We start from the raw sequence: 16,422 nt of genomic DNA on the forward strand, positions 1-16,422 counted from the left end.
GTAGGGGGAGTGGGAGAGGGAGAAGCAGGCTTCCCGCAGAGCAGGGAGCCCGATGCGGGGCTCGATCCCAGGACTCCGGGATCATGACCTGAGCCGAAGGCAGACGCTTAACGACTGAGCCACCCAGGCGCCCCATCATTTGAGTATTTAGAGAAAATAGTTACTTATATGCTTCACACTGCATATCAAAGTAAAACTCAGATGGATCCTAGCTAAATGTAAATACAGAACTGTAAAACTATTAAAAGTAAATACAGGGGCACCTGGATGGCTCAGTTGGTTAAGCGACTGCCTTCGGCTCAGGTCATGATCCTGGAGTCCCGGGATCAAGTCCCACATCGGGCTCCCTGCTCAGTGGGGAGTCTGCTTCTCCCTCTCCCGCTCTCCCCCTCTTGTGCTCTCTCTCTCTCTCTAATAAATAAATAAAATCTTTAAAAACAAAAAAAACTTACGATGTACCATATGCTGGCTAACTGAACATCATAAAAAAAATTAAAAACCTAAATAAACAAACAAACAAATAAAATACAATCTTCAAATAAACACTTAACACTTAAGGTGTCAGGAAGTAAGGAAATAAGGGGATAATGTAATTGTCCCTGTCCTCAAATAGTCTCAAGTCCAGGGAAAATTTAGATGTAGATGAAAACAAAAGTGCTTTCAAAGCCAAGATGGGAAATCAATGTCACCTCCCATTAAAGTGTTTTCCTGATTAAAAAGTTGAAAGGATTGTTCATCTCTGTGTACTCAGAGAAGCCTGTGCATTTATCTCAAAACAATGTACCCTGTGAGCTTACGGGGACATTTCCTTAATTACAATGGGAGCCCCACTAAGGGCAGGCTCCACGGTATTTTGACTGGTAAGAGTGGTTTCTGGGAACCTCATATTTAGGTGCTACAGAGAAAATGCCCAATCAGTGCTCGTTATGTGACAAACAAGCAAATGACTTCGGACACCAAAATTTCCCCTTACTGAACTAAGTGCTATTTTCTCCTCTGTAGCTCCCAAAATACATGGAAGCACACACGCCTCACACGTATACCCTCACACAAATGAGCAGGTAAATCATACCAGAATACATCAAGGAACTCAGAGCAAAGCGATGCTTAACACCTCTAGTTACTGGTGAAGCTCTCAGTTTCAAAAGTGACTGACGGGGCTACCGATATTATAGCGTATGCAACGTTAAAAGTTTGATTAATTCAACATATGCAGCCCTACAGGTCATAATCTGGAAGACAGGAAAATCCCTTCAACAACAATCTGCCTCTTTGATTTAACCCCTGAAGGACCTTGTTATAAAACAAATGCTAGCTGGTCAAGGGAAGCAAATTCTATTATTCTCTCATGAACAAACTCATGTCAACTGCTAAGCAGATGAGCTGCCCAGTGAGACTCTGCAGCAACAAACATACATCAGTTTACTTTCAAATATAAAGACCCTGGGCCAGAAAAACCCACATCATCAAGCCTCACCCAGCAAGCCAAGACACAATCAGGGCCCACGGCTCTGGGGATTTAAAGGAGTGAAGACCTGAGGATGGAGAGTTGGCATTCAGAAACTTATTTAACTATCTGAGAAGTTAGTTAAGAACTCGAAATAGAGAGAAACTGATACTACATAAATCTTCAGTTATTTTATAGCTTTGTCCCAGTATGGGACACACCCTCTTATTCCACAACCTTTCTCTGCAACTAAGCAGACTCTTCGATAATCTAACCCTGCAATTAAAGACCATTTGAAAACATGTCCAAACATTTTTGCTTCTGGCCTTAAGCAGAGTCTTGGCAACCCAAAAGAATTAATGCCCCCTTTCAGTCACTACCTGACACCAGAGAATCGCTGAATGGGATAGAGATGCATGCAGTGCAAACTTCCTTTCTGTTTCATTCCCTTCTAATTGCTGGGTAGGAAGAGAACATTTTTAAAAGGGTAACATGAATTGACAGGTGGAAGTCACCATGCTCAAGTTACTGATTCAAGTTTGGATGTCATTATTAAAAAAAAAAAAAAAAAAAACAGATTAAGATGTCGAGAAACTCATTTGAAGGGCATGAAAAAAAAAGTAAAAGCAGGTTTAAGTCAGAAAATTATGAAAATTACTTCAGAGTAGGTATATTTTTACTTACATGAATTAAAATCTTAAATAAATACTCACATACACATTCATATCCCAAGCTCAATTTGGCAGGCTGTTCGAGTGCCATCTGGGAACCATATTTCTGAGAAATGACTTTACAGTATTGCTGCTAAATCAAGAATCCTTTTGAAGCTCTAGAGAACAGTTAAATCCTTAAAATATCGTTTTGAGCCTCCTTTATTTTCATGAGGGAAATATGGTAACACTAATTATTTCCAACTACTGTTCCTTTGTCAAATAGTATGTGTAAAAAAAAAATCAATTTCTGTACCCTCCCTTTGATAGACATCTTTTAAAAACTGAAACATTTAAAATTACCATTTACACCTAAAATATTAATAGCCTAAATGGAAGAGTGAGTCTGTACTAGAAAATAATTTTTCTTTGCATAATTGCAATAGCGTGCTCAAAAGCATGGCCATCCTGTAATTGTATTATGAACAGAATGCATCTAAGGAAGTGCTAAAAACTGGATTGGAATGATAAGGGGGTAGAAAGAAGAAACATGTTTACAATCTGTTCAAATTCTCAGCTTAAAAATTTCAAAATGTAATTCGTTAGGGCAATGGTTTAAATACGGAACTTTGTTTCAGAGCCAAGTTGCTAAAAATATAAAGTTAAAACCTTTAATATTCAACTCTGCCTTTCTGCCAACTTTGGTTCCTCTAATACAGGACAACCTCCAGACTACTCTGTTGAGCTGCTTTCTACAACAAGCAATTGCTCGGTGCCTCTGAGTGACCAGATGCCACCCCAAAGAGCATGACATTTGCTATCGGAGCTCTCCAGTGCACTGTGGCATGATGCGGGGGTCACGGTGCTTACTCTGCTCCAGGCCTTCTACAGAAAGTGTGCAAAGACAGCTCCGTACGAGTCACACCACCTCTTCTCTGTGGATCGTGTTTCTGAGTTCAGTATGGCTATTTAGGAAATGGTTAATAATAATGATGCCGTTATTCATTGGTACAGAAGCTAAATTTCATGGCCTCAGTAAACATCTCACCTAGGGTAACTTCAACCTCCATCTACCGTAATTCATGAAGGCAAACTCACAAACTTGCTTTTCCTGTTGGGGAAAAGAAAGTGTCAAGATGGATCCTACTCATTCAAGTCAGGAATGTCAAAATTAAAAGTATTAACTGATACTTGAGTATATGCAGTCCCAAAATAAATGAATAATTCAAACACACTTGGAAAAGTTCAAACTACTTCTTACAAGAAGTAATTGTTAGAAAATTTAGATCACGGGGCGCCTGGGTGGCTTAGTCATTAAGCGTCTGCCTGTTTCGCTGTCAAATAAATAAATAAAATCTTTAAAAAAAAATTTAGATCACGTATTAATATGTATAATTATAGAAATATAAAGAGTACCCTGGTTCTGTTTGACCAGTGGAAAAGTTTTTATTGCAAATCTGTAGTTGCTGGAAAATAAGTTTTTGTAGTTAGGGTCTGGATTTTTGAAATTATTGACTAGCAATGTCTCTCTAAATTGGTTGCCTCTGTTCTACCCCTCATTGCTACCCCACACAACTCTCCAGGCTCCGTGGGCCATCCATGTTTTTTGGGGGCGGGGAGAGGGGTTGGGTTTGTTTTTTTTTTTTTTAAATCACTGCTGCCCTCTAACAAGAAATACCTCATGTTTGCCAGCATGGAGGTTTATCGACTGTCCTCTCCTATTTGCTTTCAGTGTGTCATACAAACACGCATGTTAGATCACACTCGTCTACGAACTGCTCATGCAGTCTTAGCAGATGAGCTCCAATAGAGCATTTAAAATAATCGAGTACTTCGCCCCATTTTTGCTAGTTTTAATGTATACAGATGAGCAAAATAATGTCAAGGTTACTTGACACATTACTGCACATTCAAGTGATAATGAATGGCAAACATGCTAACATGGAAATACATAAATGATTATAGTAATATAAGTAAAAAGTTACATTTTAGCAGAATGTAAAGTCAGTCAGTAGCCTTCATTTCCACATGATTAGCTTGCTGGCAGAGTGGAAATAAGGAATTTTAAGGCTAAGTCAGGGTTTCTCAACCTCAACACTACCGATATTTGGGGCTGGAAAATTCTTTGTTATGGGGACTATGCTGTCCATTAAAGGGTATTTAGCAGCATTCCTGACCCACGAAATGCCAGTAGCACTCCCAGCCCAAATATATTGACAAAACTATCTCTCGACCTTGCCAAACGTCCATTGGGGGAACAAAACTGCTCCCAGTTCAAAACCACTAGTCTAACCAACACCAAGTCCTTTAATCTACAATAATGATAGGAGGAGATCTGACCTACAGAAGTCTCCGCATTATATAAGAAAACTAAAAACTAAGAAATACATGGATATTTAGTAACCAATAATTTGCTTTCCCATAAACTTGCTCCCTTTTATAAAATTGCAATCTCAGGGCAGAAGAGCCATAGCCAACATTTTTAAATAAGCCATTTGTCAACTTGCTCAAGTCTCATAACCGGGAGGCTCCCGGGCTTCCGTTGTGGCAGACCCAAGGTCAAGCCCTGGGCTCTTTGGTCCAACAAGATGGAATTATCAGGGGAAATGTTCCTCAGTAGAGTCCAGGCTCTCAGGCTTTCCTGCCACTACTACCTAGGCACACCTTTATGAACTTGTGGTTTCCACCGAAACAAGTTGTTCTGCTTACTTCCTACTCCAGCTCTAACTACGTGACCTCCTAGTTTCAGTTTGTCAGTGATTTGATTTCCCTCGAGACTGAGCCCAGGTACTGATTTTTTTCCTAAACGCTTTAGACCCAACATTTCATGAAGCAGATTCCAGGCAAGTTTTGCTAGGAGCATTCTTGGAATTAGAAGCCAACAAACATGTTTTGCCTAATCAGTAGCCTACTCAAACATCTGCTACAGAGTTTCAAAACAGTATGATTTGGGGGGGGGGGGTGTTTTCCTTAAGTTGTCCCTGTTCATTAAGAATAAAGCACTTTCTAAGTGAAAACTTTTTTTGCCCATCAGATAAGTCTCGAGAGAAGGCTGATCAGGAAAAATAAAACAAAGTCATCCATGCAGTTATTTTTCATGGATATCAAGCATGACCTCACAACACCGCAGAAGTAAACATGCCATTTTGGTGATGAAACTTAGGAACAAGCTATCTTCCAATTAATCAGAAATGCAGACAGACCCATCCCTGCTATGCACTTACCAAGGCTGTGTAGTTTAGAAATGCTAATTCAACAGAACTGGAAGCATATAAGTCCAAAATGGCTTGTTCGTTTAAAAATATGTACTGTTAGGCTTTGAAAAGATGAATTAATTCTATCTGGACTTTTAGCTTTTACTACTAAAAGACCATGCGTACTATGATACTTATACACACGGTTATTTTTCTTTAAGAAAAATTATTGGCCATTTTTAAGATTTTACCATCAATTCTTAAAAAGCTTTAAAGCTACTACAACAGGATATCAACCATATAAACTAAATCTTTGTCTAAAATGGTAGAAACTAATCTTTCCATTTCTATTATTTCTACAGCTAGAATAAGGCATTTATATTCTCTCCTTTTAAAAAATATTAATTAGCTTTAAGGGCCATGATAAAGAGATCGTCATTTCTACAAAATTAAATCATTTTCCTATCACGATTATCTGGTAACACGAGTTTATTCTGATTCACTGAAAGCAAATTAGATTTATAGGGGGGAAAACAATCCCATAGGAGCTTAAAACCAGATTTCCTGAAACCATACACTCCTACATGACACCATTTTCCATCTAAAACACAACAGAGACACCTGCACACATTTTCACCCCCACTTTCACTTTCTCATCCATACTATTAAAATAGTGAAAAACAGTTCATTTTTAGAAATCATCCACAATTGACAAGGTCATTAGCATTCCATGTTGGTGCCAGGCATCACTGCCTTCCAAATTACAAAAGAAAGTCTCTTTAACCAGTGTCCCAGTCTCATTTTTGTTAGTCTTAATTCCAAATATAAAGATCACATTAAAATCATCCTTTTTACTCTGTAAACTATAATATAACCTCTAAAGTCACTCTATAACACGCACCCTCACTATTAGCAACCAAACACTACCATGTTGGACAAGCATTCAACTATAAACTACCATTTTAGTTTGTATAGAGAGTTAAAATAACAACATGTGATGGTCTCAATCACAGACAGCTTCACATTCATAGTCCCTAAGCTATTTTTTAAATAATCAGTTTTGGAATGAGAACAGAGGAAGACAGAGGAACGATTTTTCAGTAATCATAAAATCTCAGAAATTCTTTGCACTTCAGCCACAAGCCCTAAGCTGAAAAAAATAGATAACAAACCAGTGAAACTTACCTGACGGTGACTCGGTTTGATAAATCCTGTAGATCCCCAGGATGGAAAAGCTGGGCTTCTTTCAATCCAATCTGTTCACAAGCTTTCAAAAAAACGTTTATATTATCCTGTGAAAAGAAGTGGAAAGTGATTGCTTAGCCGAGCTCTCTCTCAAACAAAGGGTACAAATTTTTATGATAGAACTTCTAGGCTTCAAAGTCCAATTACAGCCAGCAAAAAAGGAGGCAGCAAGACCGATGCATACATTTTTTTTTTTTTTTTTTTAATTACACGGGCATGTATAGCCTTTCAGTCTTGCAGAGCATAAACGGTAGCGCTAGCTTATGCCCGGGCATACGCTGTTCTGTGATCTTTGTGACCGGCACGTTAAACATTACCTGTTACAGGACAAGTGCCTAGCCACTGAGCAGTAATCTACACTTTGATGTCAGCTCTGCTCTGCAAACAAACGCCCTCCTCTCAGCTTTGCACGACAAGCCTCACCTCTCCTCTTTAAAAATAACTCCAGCTACTGACATTCACCCACCCAGAAACTGTTGGCAGGGAAGAAATAAGAGGAGGAACATTCTGTTTCTATGATTACAAATTGCAGAACGACTGTGGAATACCACACCTGGAATCTGGGTTCGGTTGCTGAGCCGGCTCTTGACAGACAGGGAAACCATACTATAGGACCCAGGAGAAGCCTAATGTTCATTGGCCAAATCACATAGTTTAGGTGTGGTACATTATTCACGCCCTGCACCTGCTTCAGGAACTGCCTCCAACAAAATGAAAACCTAGGTTGTCCTCCTAGCTAATTTCAAAAACCAAAATCCTCCTTCCACAAACCAATGCTTCTCATTCCTGTCAACTGCCATCCAAACACTGGCTTCTGCAGACGCACATTCAGTGAGCAGAATCAGCTTGAGCTTCCCTCTTCTCTTTTAGGAGGCTGAGCTTGGGAAGATCTCACGGGGACTCTACCGTCTCTTCATTAGGACTCTCGGGGAAGAGAATGGGCTGCTAGCACGCCAACACACGTTCAAGCACTTGTACACGCTGGCACCACCTCATCTGTAGCGAGAGAGGGCCTCCTGAAAACTCACCTCCCTAACGGCTGGTGAGGAACCAGAAGATAGCGTGCCCCTTGGAGAAAGACAGTTACTCCTGTCCCATATGGAGAAGCTCATCCCCATGGGAAAAGACAGGGTGGCCCAGCAAAGTGGGAGGGAATGATAGAGAAGCCAGGATGGAGAAGCTAAATTCAACAGCATGGATTCTTGGAGAGTGAGGGGGTTTAGGGAAAGGGTAAGCAAATGTATGGCAAAAGAAAAGCAATACTGACTATTAGGGACTAAGGGACATTCAAAACAAAGTATTTGTAGAGATGAGAGGTTATTTTAGTGTACTATAAGTAGAAGGCAGTGTGAACTACGCAACTGAAAGTTGAAATCCATGATTGGTTTTTTTTTCTCCCAAGATTTTATTTAAATTCAAGTTTATTAACATATAGTGTAGTATTGGTTTCAGGAGTAGAATTTAGTGATTTATCACTTACATACAACACCAGTGCTCATCCCAACAAGTGCCCTCCTCAATGCCCATCACCCATTTAGCCCAGCCCCCCCCCACACACCTCTCCTCCAGCAACCCTCCGTTTGTTCTCTGTAGTTGAGAGTCTCTTATGGTTTGCCTCCCTCTCTGTTTTTATCTTATTTTTCTTTCTCTTCCATACGTTCATCTGTTTTATTTCTTAAATTCCACATATGAGTGAAATAATATGGTATTTGTCTTTCTCGGACTTATTTGGCTTAGCATAATACACTCTAGTTCCATCCCTGCCATTGCAAATGGCAAGATTTCATTCTTTTTGATGGCTGAGTAATATTCCATTGTGTATATATGCCGTATCTTCTTTATCCATTCATCAGTTGATGGGCACTGGGGCTCTTCCCATAATTTGGCTATTGTGCAATCCATGATCATTTTAAATAAGAGTCTGAAGATTAAAAGAATTTGTAAGTCAAAAGTTGAACAACTCAATGGAAGTGTTCGATCTGACTTAGTGGAAAAAGGGGGGAATAACATGTTGGCAAAATTCCAGAAAGAGCAAAAGTGATCATTTTGTTAAGCTCACATAATTTTTAAAACCTATACTATCTCATTACTCAATTATTCAAATTAACAGTTCTAAAACTGGCCTTCAGAGAAGCAGACAAGAACAAATGGCTTGGTGTCCTAGTACCCCAAATCTCACAGGAAGAAAAGCACATTTCTAAAGAGGAAAAACAAACCATTAGAAATAGTCCCACAAAAAGAAAGGGGGTGGGGAGGGAAGGAGGAGAAGAGAAAAAAAAAGTCTTCCCACAAATTCAATTTGGTTCTGAATGTTTAAAATGTTATAAAATGTTATGACAAAGTTAAACTGAAAGTAAACCTATTGAATGGACAGCCAAAATAATTCTTCATGTGTTTTTTAAAAACATAATAGCATTCTTCTGGTTGACAAATATGTACCTACTGATAAAAGTAAATAAAGCCCCATATGCCTCAAAACCCATCCACCTAATTTAGAAAGAAACCACTTCAAATCTAGAGTGATTATAGTTCATTAGAGACAATAAAAATAGGTTATGATTAAATTCTAGTTTTAAATAAAGCCATTACATTAAAAAGCAGTTTCTTTTAAAGAGTTCAGTGATGCTCAAGACAAACTTTACAAACAAGGCCCACAGCAGCCTATGCAGCAGGAACAAGTTGTATTAAGATCAGAATTGCAACGTAAATCCTGCTTACTGGACTTGAGCCCATTGGTAATTTATTTTTTGTGATTTCAAAAGACCGAGGCAGAGAGTTGCCTAAGGGGAGATACAAAATTATAAAATAAACTTTTAGTATCTGTTGGAACATAAAGAAGCCACACCCCACTCAACATATTAAAAGGGAAGCATTTAGTTTTCATTAATGGAATCATTTGCACTTGAAGCCAGCAAAGATAAAGTAAAAACAAAGGACAAACATGAAACATCTCATTGGACTGTTAGCCAGGACTCCAAGTTAGCTCGGCCACTAACCAACTGTGTGGCTTTGGAAACATTCATCAGCCTTTCTGGCCCCATTTTCCTCATCTGTGAAATGAGTAGTTTCTGGATCTGTACCCCATTCCCTAGGGCACACAGCTCTCTGCAAGAGGAGGGAAGCCTGCCCTCTCTAACCCAACCCTCAATACTTCATGTCAAAAGCCTGCACCAAGCTTCTGCTCTTCTACATACTGAGGACCAAAAGTGGCTTCACAAAAACAAAGCAAAAGGAGATCAGCAATAGCTCCTTTCAGAGTCATTTATCTAGGACATGAATAAAAGCAGACTATTTAAACAGACAAGGCAAGATGGCTTAAGATTTTCATATTCTCCCCCAAACCCTCTCCACCCCTTAGCCTTGAATCAATTACAAAGTTAATCATAACAGGTGGAGGGGGCGAGTGTAAATTAGAGAGAGATTAGTGAGTCAGGAACACTATTTGCTCACAACTGAGGAAAGATAAGGAATCCACAAAAATTTACCAATATTCCCAGGTTTATATTAGTCCACTGGGGTACCTCTATTGATTATCTACCACTACAGAGCTAGTTATCCCAAAACTTAGCAGCTTAAAACAATAGACATTTATGATACCACAGTTTTTGAAGGTCAGGAATTCAGGAGTAACCCAAGTTGGATGGGTCTGGCGTGGAGGTCTCTGACTAGGTTGTAGATGTTAGACCAGAGTGTAATCATCTAAGACCTTCCTGGGGCTTGAAGAAGCCACCTCCAAGATGATACACTCAGAGCTGGCAAGTTGGGGCTGGTTATTGGCAGGAAGCCTCAGTTCTTTAGCAAACAGACATCTCCATTAGGCTGCCGGACAGAATGAATGATCCAAAAACAAGTAAGATGGCACCTGCAGTATCTCATGGCCTATCTCTTCAAGTCCTATATCACTATTTCCTCAGTATCCAGCCCTATTCAATGTAGGGAGGACTACACGAGAACATAAAGAGCAGGAGGTGGGATCACTGAGGACCAGGTACCACAGTTCACTACTCTCTAGCCCCAAGGATTCATGTCCCTCCCACATGCAAAATACACTAACCCTTTCCCAAAGCCCTGGAAATGCTACCCCCTTTACAAGGTGAGCTCCAAGTTTGGAATCTCATCTAAACCAGATCCAGGTTTACACGAGGCTCCTCACCTGTAGATCCTTAAGGATAGCCCTCGAATACAGTTCCTCTCAATGTGAATGTCAGTGAACTGAAGTGACAAGTTACCTTCCCCCCACCCCCCACATCCAACATAGAGTGGTGTAGGGTAACCTCTAGACATATTCTAGTTCAAAGTGTGGAGAAATTAAGGTACACAGGAGTCACTGATCCACAGAAACTCTGCAAGGCATAGATTGGTAGGTCCTTCATTAGGATTCAAGGCCAGCAAACACCTCATGGATTTTTGCTTTACCCTCTGGACTCTTGATTCCACCTTACTATCACCTTTTACTTCCTTGAAAAGTAGCTTGTGTTCACAGGTATGTAGCTCTTTCAGTCGGCTTCCTCCCTGTAAAAGTTCAGGGAACTAAAGGTCTTTTAATTTCGTAATCCTCTGTCCTTTTCAGTCTACTTTTACAGTGCTTCTGCAAATACAATTCCCTCAATACTTTTATGAGTCCTGTTGGAGTTAAACTCATTAGACAAAAGCCACACCCACAAATCCCTTTAAGAGAAGCCCTTCTCCGTCTTGGTCTGCTGGGATGACAGAGGGATATCACCTTTATGCTCTTAGAAGACCTACTGCCTGACAGGATAGACTTCCAAGGTACTACTTTGGATCTTTCCAAGATCTTAAAGGATTTTACAGCCTCAGCCTCAGCTTCACCTTCAGACCTTGTTTTCCTGCCAGTGCACCACGGCTGATTTTTGTCTGAAAGCTATTTCTCAATTTTAGTGTCATTTGCTGACTAAAGAGGCTGGCAATTTTGAAAACCAGCAATTCCTGTGCCTCTCTAGTTTATCATGTTATCCTTTGCTGTCCCACATTTTATTCTCACTAGGAAGAGGAAGTCAGGCAGCACTTTCACACGCCATCTGGAAGTCTCAGTCAGAACACCTAATTAGGTGTGATGTATAGGTACCAGGGAGTGTCAGGTGAGAATCATTGGGACCACTGTAAAAGTTGGCTACCATACTTATACAAAGAACAAAGAATAGTCATCAATTTGAAGAAGGTAAACTGTTCTAGAGATGTTGAGTTTCAGACATCTACATCAAGATGTTCATCTAATGGTAAATTGGGTTTGGAGCCCATGAGAAATATTTGATCTTAAAATATGGTTTGGGGAAATCAAGCACACATTGGTAGTAGCTGAAATGAAGGATGTGGATGAACCCTCTTAGAAAAAAAAGCATAGAAAAAGAAGGATTCACAATAAGACACCAATATTTAAAGGATAGTTTTAAAACAAAGAAAAGAAAGAAATATCTAGCAACCAGAACTCAGAGGAAAAGCAGAACTGCAGAGTGTTACGGAAAACAAGGGAAAGGAGTTTCAAGACAGGAGAGTCAGATGCTACAAAAATCTTCAACAAGGATGAAAAGCGTTCAAAGAATTTGACAATCCAATGGAGAATCTTTAGCGAGTATAAATCCTAGGGCGCTAGGGACTAAATAAGTGACACTGAAGATCAGCCACTTAACACCAGTGCAAAGCCTACACCAAGTGCAAGAGCTCCCTTCTCCTGTCATCCTGTCTTCCATCCTACTGGAGACTCCCATTACTCCTTCCAAAGCTGCCATCTCTGGCCCCTCCAGGGTTAGGATGCTCTGACTCTGAAAGGAGATGTGGTAGGGAGAGCAGTTCGCACTCTCATTCTCTGGCTCCAAAGGTAGGATCATCTTTCTACTTCCTTCCAACACTTCCCAGTTGTAACATGAACACAATTATTCATTTCTATGCGGTCTTAACACCCCTCTGTCTCCTTTACATCCTGAAGAGAGTCATGAGAAGGAGAATGCAAGGCCAACATGAATATTCTAACACTAGACCCAGAGGTAACATGGGTCTTTCATGACATGAACCCTTCCAGAGCCTTTAATCCCACTTTCTTTCCCCAAGCACTTATCCAGTACCATAGTCTCGTGTCATTTTAGCAGATCGCTTTGCTCTCCTATCAGGGATGGAAGTAGCTGAGGAAAGTGTCGAGGGCCCAGAGTTGATTTAATATAGATTTATTTTTTATTTATTTTTATTTATTTGACAGAGAGAGAGATAGCGAGAGCAGGAACACAAGCAGGGGGAGTGGGAGAGGGAGAAGCAGGCTCCCCGCTGAGCAGGGAGCCCGATGTGGGGCTCGATCCCAGGACCCTGGGACCATGACCTGAGCCGAAGGCAGATGCTTAATGACTGAGCCACCCAGGTGCCCGATTTAATATATTTTAGCAAGCTCCTAAATATCAGTCAATATAAGGGCTCTCTCATTTTGTTATATTTTTCTCCTCATCGCATGCCCCCATTCACTCCCATTGCTGTTCACTAAAAGGCATTAAGAATGTACCCTAAAGAATTCAAGAGTTCCCCAGACAAGTACATGTACGTGCACATTGATAGCAGCACTATTCACAATAGTCAAAAGGTAGAAACAACTAAAACATGTACATGAACAGAAACAGATAAACATATTGGGATATATTCATACAATGGCATATTATTCACCCATAAAAATAAAGTACTGATACATTCTACAGCATGAACCCCCAAAACATGATGCTAAGGAAAAGCTAAACACACAAATGTTACCTACTCCATTTATGTGGAATATCCAGAACAGATCAATCCTTAGAGACAGGATGCAGACTTGTGGCTGATAGGAGTTTGGGGAGGGGGAGGATGGAATAGGAAGATGTTTTACTTGGGAGGGATGGAAATGTTTGATGGCTGCTCAACACGGAACTGTTCACCTTAAAATGGCTACTTTTGTTATGTGAATTTCACCTCCATAAATTATTTTTTAAAGGTGCCTTCTATAATGTGCTTAAAAATCTAAATGTCCTTTAAAGTGCAGATTCACTTATATATCTCATTTACATAAGTGGCATTATGGTATACATTTTTCTCTTTCACATTCAACCATTTTTGTTACACAAAAGTCTAAATCCTCATTAAAGTCTATGCTATACCTCCCTAGGATCTTTCGCTGAACAAAGTCATTTTCATTTTTACTTGGAGGAAGTTAAAAAATGTTTCTTTTATATATTCCTCTTAAATATATCTTAAATGATAAAATTTCAAGACTTCTAACTTACAGAGGGAATACTTTGTATCAAGAAACCTTAAATGTCACAGCAAATGGGGAATGTCTACTCACAGTATCAAACCAGTTAGACCTACTTCTGCAAAAATTTCCTGAGTGTAGAGGATCAAGAGCTGTCATCAATAAAAATGGGTTCTTTAAATAAAGACAAAGAGATTTATTACAGAAGCCCTGACTAAGATCAAAATCGTAACCAATTCTGAAAAAGAGTATAGGCAAAAGGACCATACAGTCACCACCTTAAACCAAAGCTGCCAGAATGACATCACCTGGACGTGGGCCCCATCCGTGAACCAAATGTTCCTTGTGTGCTCACTCTGGCCTTTCTATGCCTATTTCAGGCAAGATTTTTTTGATTAAAAAAAGAGAGCACATCATCCAATTCCTCTGAACCTGGGCACATGGTGGTACAGATCAATTTATCTGAAGGCCAAGAGACTTGGTGACCTCAATTCCTTTTCTATTTATAATATAGCACCAAAACCCCTGTCTCCTGTCCCTAGAGTTAACAGTGACAAAAATTTAGAAGTATATGCCAACAATCAAGAGGTTGTAACCACTGTTTGAGGCAGAGAAACTGAACTAAGTCTCTGTGTGAGAATAACAGTCCCCAGTCAGCCACATCAGAATCTCTCGAGGGAGCATACAATCACCTCGTAGGTGAGGCTCATGTACACAAATGGGCAACAGCTGTCCCAGCCTCCTGGTACTGGACATGGGGTCCACATGCCATCAGCATCACTTGGGAGCCTGTTAGAAATGCAGACTCTAGCTCTACCCTAGACCCACTCAGTCAGAATCCACATGCTAAGAAAATCCTCCAGGTGATTTGGATCTTTGCAGACATAGTTTTCTGGCCAATAACAAAATAAGGAAAATATTTCCAACTAGGATTTACAGCAGGGTTTCTCCTTAGGATGAGCAGCAATCACCTGGGGATTACAGAGCTCACCATTAGGCCATCCCCAAAAGTACTCAAATTCCATTCTTGTGATATACTAATTGTGATCATTCAAAATTATTTTAAAGCAACTCCCAAGCGCTGGAGTGACTATGATATATCCAAATGTACATTTTAGTTATATAGTTTCCATTAAGAAAGCAGTGTGGTTGCAATTTTGATCAGTGGTACTAGCTTTATTATTAGAGGCTTCATCTTCTTATTTATGGCTTAGTGAATAAATGTAAACTGTGTTACTAAGACCTGCAAGGGATAATTACAATATATAGGTAAACACACAGATCCAACTTCAGTAGTTATTTGTGAGAAAAGTACACAGAACATTTTCCTTTGTTTCTCTGCAAAGAGCCTCAGTCATGGGCTGATAGCAAAGGATTTGAGGACAGTCAAGTTTTGTCACATGTGATGAGAGGAGTAAGAACCAACTAGTAATGCTTAAGAGGAATTGCCAAGTGACACTGAGGGCCCAGGGGATTATACATGATCAATCACCAAACGGCTGCATACTTCTCTCCAACACTGCTTGGCAGAGGAGAAGCAAAAACCATACGGAGAGGCAGAACAGAGCCCTGGCAAGCGGGGGCAGCCGAAGGTCAAAGGCATGAGGGCCGTGCTCTGCTGAAGGGCTGGTTACTGAAATGCTTAATCAACTTGGGTCACAATTAACCACACAGAAGCAGTAACAGGTTTGTCAAACTGCAGCATGGATTAAGGTAGTCTTCCATGGTGTTCGAATTAAACTTTATACATCAGAAATGAAGGAGTTCTAACACGTACCTACTCTGTTGGAAGGAAGGAAGGAAAGAAGGGAAGGAGGAAGAAGGAAGGAAGAGAGGGAGGGAGGGGAAAGGGACACAGAATGCTGAAATAGAGGCCTAAGAAGTTCTGTCTGAGACCAGACTGGGGGTTGCCAAAAGTGGGTGGACAAAATGGGAAAAAAAGAAAAAAAAACGTTCTGTCGTCAAATTATCTGTGTTCTCTGTTCCAAAGTAAAACAAATACGTAACTGCTTAAAGAAGCATGTCATAATGATGCCAAAACACATCATGTGAAGCAGTAAAGCACATTTAACGAAGGAAAACAGCACAGTAAAACCTTAGGGCTAGCTGGGAATCCACACTCGTTCAGTGCAACTGCCCCTACCCCCTTGCCGAGAGTCACTTTTACAGGTGATGTGTCTGGGTCATCGGCCCTTGTTTTAGGGTTTCCAGCCCCGGGGACTCCTTGCTTTATGAGGCTGACTCACTTTTAGTCATTTCTATGTCAAAAAAGTCCAAAGACTCCCTCGCTGTAATTGTAAAACACTGATCCTAAATCTGCCTACTTAATACAAACTAAATCTCGTCTTTTTCCCACAAGAGCCCCTTAGCTACTTAGCTCTCCTGCCTCATACACTCCACACGTTGCCCCAACCTCACATCTTCTCTTCAAATATGCCTGGTTTTCTCAACACCCCTTGTCCCTCTGTGACATTTTTCAGTTCTCCTGTCGTCCCAACTGGCCCTCCACTGAATAGCTCATTTTCTCAAGTTCATATTCACTGAGTTCTTACCGGATGCCAGGCAGCATGCTGAGGCCCTTTACACAAATTATCTCCAATTCACACTAAAAAAGCTTATGAAGTCTTTTGGTTCCCATTTTACACATGAAGGAACTGAGGCCTA

General features: G+C 40.3%; 1 protein-coding gene across 6 annotated transcripts in view; it reads right to left on the minus strand.

Moving 5' to 3' along the window:
* LMO7 (LIM domain 7) overlaps positions 1-16,422 on the minus strand; it is a 197,782-nt gene that overhangs the window by 87,803 nt on the left and 93,557 nt on the right. For 3 of the 6 annotated variants that reach the window (XM_032402839.1, XM_032402837.1, XM_032402835.1), the window contains exons 1-2: positions 7,090-7,471; positions 6,477-6,583 (exon numbers count right to left, since the gene is read on the minus strand). In XM_032402839.1, coding sequence (XP_032258730.1) covers positions 6,477-6,583; positions 7,090-7,173 — 191 coding nt within the window. In that variant the 5' untranslated portion in view covers positions 7,174-7,471. The other 3 variants (XM_032402836.1, XM_032402833.1, XM_032402838.1) reach the window with 2 other exon arrangements.

This window comes from Phoca vitulina, unplaced genomic scaffold (assembly GCF_004348235.1).
Source record: "Phoca vitulina isolate PV1807 unplaced genomic scaffold, GSC_HSeal_1.0 scaffold5, whole genome shotgun sequence".
NCBI lineage: Eukaryota > Metazoa > Chordata > Mammalia > Carnivora > Phocidae > Phoca > Phoca vitulina.